This window comes from Cryptotermes secundus, unplaced genomic scaffold (assembly GCF_002891405.2).
Source record: "Cryptotermes secundus unplaced genomic scaffold, Csec_1.0 scaffold10, whole genome shotgun sequence".
NCBI lineage: Eukaryota > Metazoa > Arthropoda > Insecta > Blattodea > Kalotermitidae > Cryptotermes > Cryptotermes secundus.
Window position 1 is genome coordinate 173974 of NW_019735554.1, and position 11494 is coordinate 185467.

Below are 11494 nucleotides of genomic sequence, written 5' to 3' on the forward strand. Positions count from 1 at the left end.
GGAGTGACTGCAACCGAGATTACATAAGACTCGTTCTCAGGCTGGTAACTGTGATGAACATACAAAACCCATCCTCATGGTTGGAAAGAAGCACTTCAAACTTGTAGATGGAGACTGCAAATTCCTCCGAAATGACACTAAGCATCTACCAGACTAAATGGTGTCACACGTTGAAAGAGGGCTCACCTCGAATAAAAAAAATACGAAGTTAAGCGTCGGTTCTTGTTAACTGGCGACTTCACAGCTTCCATCTGCTATGTACAGATTGAGGTATAAACACTGCAACCTGCAAAATATGCGAAAGAGGGTCCTGAAGAATGTGTATGGAGAGAGCAAACCGCTGGACAGGATGTTTAAATCAAACTGAGAGGAAGCGAAAGAAAATTGGGAGAAAGTACAGTTTAAATATTCACAATTGTACAGAACTTCACCAAACATTTAGCAAGGAATGGGTGGATGAGAAGCACATAACGTACATATCCTGCAACATTTTCTTAAAAAACTATTAAAAATCTACGAGGGAGCGTCAGTAAATAGGTCTCAAATCGAAGTAAAACAGCTGTAATGGTTTTCTGTTTGTATCATTGGGTAGCAGCACAGTCAAGCTTCATTATACTCTAGGTAGAAGAACCGCATACCAATGTCCATAGGATGGTTTCAGTAGTCAAAATGGCGACCGTGCATGAGGAATGAGCTAATGAAGAGCAGCCTTCCGTTGTGCTTTATTTTTGTGGTCAAAAGGACTCAATGCAAAGGATATTCACAATGAAATGTTTCCTGTTTACGGTGGGAAGTGTTTGATGCGTAAAGCGTTTCATAACTGGGTGGCAAACGTTTCGCTGATGACGTAAAGGTTGAAGCGAAGTTGCGGAAGTGACTGAGACAACAGCCAAAAGACTTCTATGCTGCGGGTTTCGAGGCACTGGTAAAGCGTTGGGACAAATGTATCAGTGTTGAAGGAGGATATGTCGAGAAACAAACGTTCTTTTCCAGATTCGAATATCACGTGTCTTACGTTTTATATCCATCTGTGACGTATTTACTGACTCTCACTTACAAGAAAGGAGGATGATATTAAAGTGGATGCTTAGAGAAGTAGCATATGGACTGAACACGTGCCCCGCAGGATGGTTTTCAATGGCAGGCATGGATCTCCAGGGAACTGAAACTAGAGACTAGCTGAGCGACAGCTAGCTTCTCAAGCAGGACTGTGTCCCATGGGGTCGGTTACTGCAGAGTTCTGCTTGTCCTTCAACTACCGCGCTGTGACGTATCGGACTGCATGAAAGATCCGGAAGAGCTTATACGGCGCGCGCTGTGTCGCTCCTCTGTTCAGCTCAATTTGCTAAGGGATAGGGCTTAAACTGACAACTAAAATCCCCCCCCACTTTCCATTGGTATATTTGTTCAGCTCTCTCAGCGGTTTATGCGGTTCGTTTCACCAGTGACTTCAGAAGGAGATTCGTTGTTAATAAAATATGCAAACAGAGTGGACTGAAATAGCAGGACCATTCTCAACGTGGGCCACCGTGTAGAAGTGAATTCCTCATTCCTCCTGTAGCCATCGACACAATTACACTTTTGCCGTGTAAGGATTAACAGCTGAAAATCGTTCCTATACACAATATCTGGAGAACTCCGAACTTCTGCGGACTTTCCCGAGTGACCGGAAGATCAGTGGGTGTGGTCACTACACCAGCGTATCCGTCACACCCGCCTTTCCGTGACGTCATACATGCATGAAGTTTTGCTGTGTGACGGAAGATGGCATGAAGATCGCGGTGGGAAGCACCGCATTTACAGATTCCCCCTCGCCAAACAAACTTCGACATTTCCTGCGCACCAGCGAAACAGAGCATATGAGCCTCCTTCGGAGAAGAAACTTTTATTTGTGTGGTGTTTTAACGACTCTCTTAGTATCAAGATTATATACGATTGGATGAAACTCGAATGCCACAAGGGGCTGAAGAAAACGCGAAAATCATAAAAAATCAGAACCGATGACGTAGCCGAGTTTCGAACCGAGCATCTCTCGAATACACGTCTAAGAGCCTTACCTCTAGACCAGGCTGTTTACGCAAGAGTCTTCTGTCAAGAAGCCGACAGTCTCGCAGTTACTAGGGACCTCACCGTCTTTCATGGCATCTCAAGCCAAATGAGTCCAGGCCACCCCTTCAGAACTTGTTCCTGGAGTTCAATTGTCCATCTACATCTAGGTCTACAAAGTGAACTCTTTGATATTCCATCAATTTCCTGTATATGACTATACAGCTCTTTGGATCTTGGCATCTTCTTCAGTTCCTTAATCTTATACACAGTCGCTAGGACGCCTTGGACGGGCGATCATTTTCGTTGCAAGGCCGCTGCCTACACAGAGAACAACACAAACATAGAATAAACGCACACAGACATCCATTACCTCAAGTGGGATTCGAACCCACGATCCCAGTTCTCGAGCTGGCGATGACGGTTCAGACATGCCTTACACCAAGAGGCCACAGTGATCGGCCCTTAATTTGATCACTCTCACAATATTCGGTGAAGAATGCAGACCGACAATTTTTTCGAGAATATGATTACCTTTAACAGCCTTGTGGTCGCTATAAAAGAAGCTACAGTAGTTATCGGATCCAGCGAAAGGCCTCCACGAAACCGCAGTATGGGGCCGGAACGTTTCGCGGTTGCGTATCGGTGGCGGACAGTGGTGCCAGTCCAGCAGGAAATCTCCTCGCCCTGCAACCAGCCGAGTGACGGAACCCAGATAAGCCCCAAATTACTGATGTGATAATGTACTGCGTTGTCAGGGCTATCCCACACCTCAGGGGAAGCAATGGCGGAGTGATGATCAATATGGGAAAACCGTAGGAACTCGGAGAAGAACCTGCTCTGGAGGCCGCGGGCTTTCTTATACTCCGGATGTCGCTCGGAACTCATATGGAGTCTGCGCAGTGAGAAACCAGGACTTAACGGCGTGAGCTGTGACACAAGAAATATTTGTAACCAGTAATTAAATCAAGACATTGTGACATTTGTTTTAGAGGAGAAGACCAGGGAAGACTGAAATACAGGGGCCAGCCTGTTGCTGCTCTAAGTTGCGGTGTAACTGTCTGACACACCGAGACGAGGCGTGAGGTAGGAAAGGCAGAATATATTTCCGGTACTATGAAATTAAGTGCAGTAAACCTTCGCTAAGCCGGTCACGGTAGCCGAGCGGTCTAAAGCATGCACTGTCTTCGCTCGCTAGGAAGCCGGGATCGTGGGTTCGAACCCCACTCAGGACATGGATGTTTGTGTACAGGTAGAGGCCTTGCAACGAGCTGATCACCCGCCCAAGGAGTCCTACCGAATATCTAAGATCTAGTAAAACCGAAGCGAAACGGAGAGTTTCATGGAGGTAGGCCTAAGCCCAAATGAGGGCTGTAGCGCCAATGAAAAAAAAACCCTCGCTACTCCGGTTACAATAAATCCGGATGTCTGATAATCCCGATCGAAATATGAAAAATATTGTTCACAGTTCAGAAAAAAGTGTTGGAACTGTACTTAAGTAATTAAGCACTATGCTATGAAGGTTTATGGGGGAGTGGATGTATAGATCCACGTTTTCGACGACAAGAGAAGCTTACTGGAAGTGGATAGCAACAGCAGCAGTGACTGTACCAATGGCAGGAGACATCATTAGAGAGCTACTGGCAGGAGACAGCAACAGCAGAGAGGCACTGACAGGAGACATCAACATTAGAGAGCTACTGACAGGAGACATAAAAAGTAGAGATTAAGGAGTCACTGACAGGAGATATCAACAGGTAAGATAAAGGAGTCACTGACAGGAGACGACAACAGTAGAGATTAAGAAGCCACTGACAGGAGACATCAACAGCAGACAATAACAGCAGCTATGAAGTTGATGCTGCGAGGAAGAAGACAACGAACTGCTTTCTGCAAGTGGGACTGCAGATGCGTGGTACGGCTGCAGAAATCACGAATAGTTTCCCAACAATTAATTCATATATCGCGTCGGGTTTGCCACAAGTCGCGCTTAGCGTGTCCCTTAACTGACAGAAATTCTCATGTATTCCAGACAAATTCGTAGCACGGGGTAGCGCAGTTGGTTGAAGCCTTATGCTACAAAACGGAAGGTCTCTTTTTCAATTCCCGGTGAGGTCATTGGATTTTTCAATTGATTGAATCTTTCCAGCGGCACTATGGCCCTGGTGTCGACTCAGCCTCTACAGAAATGAGTATCAGGAAATTTCCTGGGGGTAAAGGGCTGCCGGCACGTGAGGTTGGCTACCTTACCACCATCCGTGTGATGATTGTCTAGAGAATATGTGGGAGCCTCGACGACTCACAATCCTACGGGTCTCGACATCCTGTTACAGGGATAGCTTTACGCACGGTGTTTTTAGAAGTAACTCCTAGGCCAAATTGCGCCAGGGGCTGGAGAATCAAGCTGAGGTCCAACTGTGATGCAGCGTCTGCTCAGTTGCCACGGACATACAGAGGATCATCAGACAGGGCAGGAGTCTGTTAACGACAGCAGATTCAGAAATTACATTTTCTTTGAATCATAATCGTTATGATGTATTAAAATCTCTTTCGGTAAGCATCATGGTCTTTCGTGCGCTATGGGCCTGTGACAGTAACACAGAAGGTTTTATTTGGTATAAAGGCAAAGTTGTTCCTGTGCTTAACTAATTAAGAACTATGCCATGAACTGTAGGGGGAGTGGATGTATAGATCACATTTTCTTGACCCCACAGCCGGTCTGGACGATGTGGAGAAGATAAAATCCTTGGCCCTACCGGGACTTGAACTCCGACACCATGGTCGTCCAGTCCGTAGTCAGTCGCTGCACAGATTACTCTATGGTATAAAATCATTAAAATTCCATTTGTAGCGACAGAAGCCAACAGGGTAACTGTCAGACTACGTTCAGCTTAGGCATCAATTATTTCGGGGATGCAACACGCGAGCAGATGCTCTCACTTCGTAAATTCTGAAGAAGAAAGTATGGAAACTGGACTTGGCCTGCAACAGATATGGCTCAGGGCTGATGACACTTGTGCGACAGATGTCACCTGTCGGCCTACGCCTGTCATCCTTACAGAAATAAGCCCAATCGTTGAGCCACTGTTTAGATCGCGTCCTTTATGCTCTTCATCCAACCAGGCTTCAGTGTCAAAATAAATTAGGTCGCCTACAGACTTAGGCCTTATGTGTTTTGGATGCCACTAAACATATCTTGAGTCTATTACCGAAGAGTAGCTTCACATATTGTACTTTCCGCCAAACACAAGGAGCGCGAGATAGAGGGGGTATTTAGCGGGCATGTGAAAGAAGGGGAATGCATATAGGACAGTCGTTGGAAAGCCAGAAGGAAAAAGGTACTAGGAAGACCTAGGTGTCGGTGGAAGGATAACAGTGTCACGTATATGTGTGACTATGATATGGGAAGTCGATTTATTGACCACTTTACCACTCGATTCGCAACTACAAGCAATTACAGCGCCATCGTTAATCTCAACACTTTACAAATCAAGACATCATCCGCTAAGCCTTTTCCAATCTGCTGTGTCTTCACCAGCCGTTCCCTGGCAACGGCTTCTAACAGTGGAGATTCATCAGCTTAACGCGCTCACGCCATTCCCGGCTTGCCACCATACCACAACTAATCTCCAAACCTGGTCTCGCTTATAACCTCCCAGCACGGACAACGTAGAAAACATCTCTCTTCCATTGTTGTAGTCCAAGTGTTGCATTATTAAGAAGGTGCTGCCTACTAATGGGAACATGTTTACAGAAACGGCCTTCCTATATACGCCCATCTCGCGGTCGTTGCATAGCAACGGTAATACACACCACGATAATGATATATATCTTAGAGCAACTGGATGGGGTGGTATGGAGTGTATTCGTCTGGCTTAGGATAGGAACCAACGGAGGGCTGTTGTGAAATAGAAAATGAAAATTCGGGTTCCGTAAAATGTTGTGGAAATTTCTGAGTAGGTGAGTTACTGGAGGCATCTCAAGAGCATTCAATTCTGTGGAGTTCGTTAAATTCTTATGTGCCTATGCTAAACGCTTGGCCCACATGACATTTCATGTAAACAGTAACATTAATATCTCGTGTCTGAGATATTAACAGCGCTGATTATGAGGAGTCAGCTTTAAGCATTGTGGGATGTAACGCCGTGTATTCCTGTAGAAGTTCATCGACGTTTCGGAAGAACGCACTGCCTCCATCTTCTGGGTTGAAAGTTAACAGGGCAAGAAGCTGGCGGCAAGCCTTTGACTTACTAGTCGACCTTATACACGGAGACAAAATGTTCTCCGAAACGTCGATAGCTTTCACCGGCCTGCACGGCATTAATTTATAAGATCTGCACCTAACGGAAAGAAATGTGATCCAAATTCAGTGACGCAGGGTCCGCGAGAAACCGACAGTTGCTCAGATGGTGAAGAAATGTCCCGCCATTTACGCCCCTCCTGTGTTCACAGAATCCACGTGTACAGTTAAATGACCCAGATGAAGTTACTCCACACCCTCACTTATTTACTGTAAATCCATCTTAATGTTATCTCCGATAGGCCTACGACTCCCTCATAAGTAGTGCTCTTTCTTCAGAATTTAAGTTATATATTTTGTACGTATTTATCGTTTCTCCATTCGTGCTACATTCTCCGCCAATTTCTATCCCCTTCATGTGATCACCCTGTTTCAGCGAACCCAGCCTGCAATGTGCCTTTCGCGCATGCGTGTACAACTACCTGAAGGACGATGACGTCATTCGCTTGTTTTTTTTTTGTAGCTGTTATTACAATTATGGGCTGCTGAACTTTAGAGCATAATTAATTTAACATAAATACAAGCACAACCTACAGCCGGTACAAAAGCAAACATTTTATAGTCTTCTCAATTGTCACGCCGTGGAGTTTGGACATAAGCACGCTTGCCGCTTACTTCCCTCTGAAAAGCGGCGAAATCTCCAAACTACACGGTGTAACAACCCTGAAGTCACCGCCGTGATAACCTCTGATCGACACGTTAGGGTGGGTAGCCCTTCGAAATGCCGCTCGCCACCGAGACAGCTTTGCGAATACTGGACAGTCTCTCTACAAAGATCAAACAACGGTCGCGGAAAGCTCCCCCTCCACACAAATATAGTCCGTACGCTATTTATACTGATGGGTCATAATCGGATGTATAATCGGTAATTTTTCTCATCACTGGTCTGAGAAACCAAGCTAGCAAACTAGGAGCTGGATGGGAGTACAGGAATATAACACCTCCATTAAAGGACTTAAGGTTCAAAATAGCTTCTTACGTTAAGGAGTCGACTGTGGTAGGCGGTCTAATCGACCGTTTAGGCTGCCAATCAAGTTGGTAGGAGAGTTTTCTTATTGGCTGATTCGTACCACGCCCCTTTATTCTCCAATTTTTATCTCCTCCCCTTTCGTGAGCAGGAGAGGTGCAATTTGTACATTTCTTTTTCGTTCCCATGGAAAGGACTGAAGGGGGAGGGGCGGAATAGGGGAGAGTCAGGCTGCGACAATGGCTAATACTACGGAGCTTCCCCACCCCAGACAAATGTTCGGCTACATGGTTAAAGTGACGCGGGAGGGGGAAAAGGGTAGTTTGGAGAGAAAATTAAGGGAGGGACCCAAGAGCAGCAGTCGTAGCATAGAAACAAGCATTCCAGTGCAAGTGTTAGTAGGGGGCTTGTATTCATCTTCTTATCTAACCTCCCCCTGTTTCACCAAAAAAAAATCCGCCAATCTGGGGGAGTCCGGCCAGTTTTCGCCCTCTTGATCCGGCTGGTGCAGTGTTTTACCCCACCACCGCTGGACCAGCGTGTCAGCACAAGCGGAGCCCTCCTACCTGCTCATCCGTCATTCCTGGCACGCGGTCTGCACGGCAAGGAGCGAGACGTGGCGTCCTCTGACGATGATTAGCACGCGTGATAAACGTGACGGGGAGGATGGAGCCACAACAAGGAAACATGTTGTGCTGAAGTGAAGTGATGGAACATTTCGGGGACCTGTGCTTCAGCGAGAGAGAAAACTGTGTGCGTCCGAGTTTCAGAGGGATAGAGATAGAACTGAAGTACAGAAATGTAACGTCACAGAAGCAAAGTTTCCGCATTACAGACGCAGTAACGGTCGTAGTAAGTGGATATTAAACCGCGGAATTAGGACGTCAGTGTATGAAACGGAATTTTGTGAAACCAGATTCAACGAACTTTGCGCCTATCAGAGCAACGAACACCCGTCTTCACAGCACAACGCACTTCTCATTTTACCGTTGTAGAACAACACCATTAAACATTCTGGTATGAATATTAACCATTCTGAATGTACCGTGTATACGAACGCTTGAAGTAACGAAATTACACCAATAATAACATAACAAAACGAATTTTAACGTAGCTTTACGTATTCTTAGAGTATTTGGTGAGTACGTTATACTAAGGGCTTAGGACAACGAAATGAAGTTCCCGTTACGTATTTACAACGAGAATTTTTGTGAAGAACTGCCGTTAACTTAAAAAAATGACTAATTGTTATTTATTTTTCAATATGCCTACAGAGTTCCGCTATTGGCACCTGTCAGTAACGGAGTGTCAGTGATCTCCTTGCTAACAGGAAGATAATACTTCACGGCTTAAGAATAAACATGGTTTCCTATTGATTTTAAGTGCGTATTTCAAGATTATGAATGTAGGCGGCACCACGATACACGTGACCGCCCCCAGTGTTTTGGGGAGCCCTGTGGCTGCAACAATAAGGGCTCCTCCCAACAATTACTCAACACATATTACTAGAACTAACCCGCCAAGCGGCACAATGCCTCAGAGATCACCATTTGCAATCCAGGAGCTCTTAGGCCTTGGTGATTCGAGTGCGGCCACATCTCACCATCACCAACATCACCACCAACATCGCAGCCCGACGGCGGGGATATCGGCCATCACGCCCAACAGCGGCGCCGGCAGCAACAGCTATGGGCTCGGCACGGGCAACTCCCAGCATCGGGTTCTCCCGCCGGCGTCATGCTTCTCGACGTCCTCCGCTGCGGACCCGGGATCGGGCCTGCATCACCACCACATGTCCATGGCCGCCGCTGCCAACAATCTGACAGCAAGCAGAATGGCGTACTTCAACGCGCAAGCGGCGGTGGCTGCGGCATTCCTGCCGCACAACATGAACTCGGCGGTCAGCTCCATGGCGGCGGCAGCCGCGGCGGCGGGCATGACGGCGACCGGAGCCACATCTGCCGGCAGCAGTCCCGCCACAATGCTCGGGCTCAACCACCACCGTCATGACGGCGCCAGCACCACCGGTGAGCCTATAGGAAACCCACTGTGTTTGCTCTAGTAGTAGTCGGCCTGGGTAGGGCCTGCAGGCCTGACAATTTGGGTGTAGGACCTACGCGCTCCCCTTGTCCAGGTGAGCTCAGTCCTGAGGATGTTCATGTTATGGGATCAGGGTAAGGGCACTGAACTGCGATCATTGCAGGATTAGAGACAAATGAACGAATAACACATGAAACTAGAAGATGTTTCGGGAACAAACAGGCAATTAAATGAGCTTGAAACAAACAGTACGAACAAGAATAGGCGTATTGGAATTTAGTAGACACGTACAGGCCTAAATTAATTTAAGAACGATTACCGGTTTAGAAAGTAACTTGGTAAGAATGCGATCTCTGTATTTCAGACAGGCAGAAGAAAAAAATTTGCCAGTATTGAAGGTAAATGCGTTTGGTAATGTAATTAGCCAGATTGTACTGCTTATACCTGAGCCATTAGTACCCGATATTTGGTTTTCGATTAAAACATTGACGGATTATAGAGCTCTATGAATTGATTAAATTCCTGCAGAAATTGTTTTCACGCATTGTGTTCCGGTTGTCAACAAACTTAAGTCGGATTTGTAGTCCTCAAAGCTGGGTTGCAACATCGAGTAGTTTCGAGAGAATCAGCCGTATCCTAGGAATATATCGCCGTCATCTTCAGGGTCGAATTATAAACCAAGTAAAAACCGAGCAGAAAGATGTGACAAGAATCGAAATTTAAGACTAAGGCGATATTTTCTCCGATATACCGTGCTCTCTCCGAACCACACACGGCGTCACAGCCACAAGACCGTAACATTCAGTATCCATAAACTTGTTAATTCCATTTATAAAGGGAAATTATTATCGCAGAAGTGGAAGGAATCTGTAATTATTAGCATTTATAAAAGTCAATAAAACAGAGTGCATTATTTGTCGAGGTACGTCCCTGTCATCAGCTGCACATAAACTGTTATCCAGTACTCCTCTCTCGATGTTTGAAATCTCCTTCTTTGGGCACTGATTTATACTAGACAGAAATGGTAGTAAAATGGGACAGTATATCAGAGATCTACAGATTTCAAGAAAGCCTATGTTCCGATTAAGTCTAGCAGAGAATTATGTCACAGTATTTTAATTTAGTTTGGCACACTCATGAAACTAGCTTAAACCTAGCAAATTAAAATGTATTAAATTAAACTTATAGTAAGATCATGTAGGTAAAATACTTCTCTGATATATTTGCTATTCAAAATGGTCTCAAACTAGGAGATGTTTTAGGCCCGTTTCTTTTTAATTTGCTTTACGATATTTTAGTGGGTTGTTTAATGACGCTGTCAGTAGCTAAACTATGAATAGAATCGAATGACAGATGAATGATCAATTGGGAAGCATCTGGAAGCAAGCTGTCAGTGTATAATTCGTTTATGGTCCCGGAAATTTACCCGGAGAGACCGAAAAGAAAAAACTGGAAAACACTCGTTTTATATAGTCGGTACTCGGTCGAATTTCATATAACCACCTCCCAAATGCGAGTGTAAAGCGCTATCGCTAAGCCAACCCGCTCACTTTTACAGTAAGCTTTAAGAAGTTCTGAGGGCAGTGGAAGCGATTGTAATACAGAGAGAAGCATCAGGTTACGTTCTGAGCTGATGACGATTTATTGGGCTAAAACAAGAACACCAGAAACAGAAATCACAAAATATCCACCAGTTTCTATTAATGAGGCTGGTCTGGAAGTAGGCCTAAACTGGCCTAGATTCTGCTGAAAGAATGAAAGACAAAAATCATATCATGAAGACAGCAAATAAGTCATCTGAAAATATGGCAAACTTTGCATATTGCACCTGCCGAAGAGTTAATTTGCACTGATGACGAAATTAAGAGTGGATTAAATTCGAGTACTCGTTGAAATTGGCCGGTCACGGTAGCCGAGCGGTCTAAGGCATGCACTGTCTTCGCTCGCTCGGAAGCCGGGATCGTGGGTTCGAATCCCTCTCAGGGCATGGATGTTTGTGTAAGGTAGAGGCCTTGCGACGAGCTGATCACCCGCCCAAGGAGTCCTACCGTATGTGTAAGATCTGGAAAAACCGAAGTGAACGGAGTTCATGGAGATAGGCCTAGGCCCACTGGGGCTGTAGTGCCAATGAAAAAAAAAAA

The 11494-nt window shown here is 45.6% G+C and overlaps 1 protein-coding gene across 1 annotated transcript in view; it reads left to right on the forward strand.

The window, feature by feature from the left end:
* The first annotated feature begins 9281 nt into the window (after nucleotides 1-9281).
* The window catches only part of LOC111869509 (visual system homeobox 2), a 310651-nt gene continuing 308438 nt past the window's right edge, over nucleotides 9282-11494 (forward strand). The window contains exon 1 of the mRNA XM_033753461.1: nucleotides 9282-9340. Within this exon, the coding sequence (XP_033609352.1) occupies nucleotides 9295-9340 (46 nt within the window). The 5' untranslated portion in view covers nucleotides 9282-9294. The remainder of the gene's footprint in view (nucleotides 9341-11494) is intronic.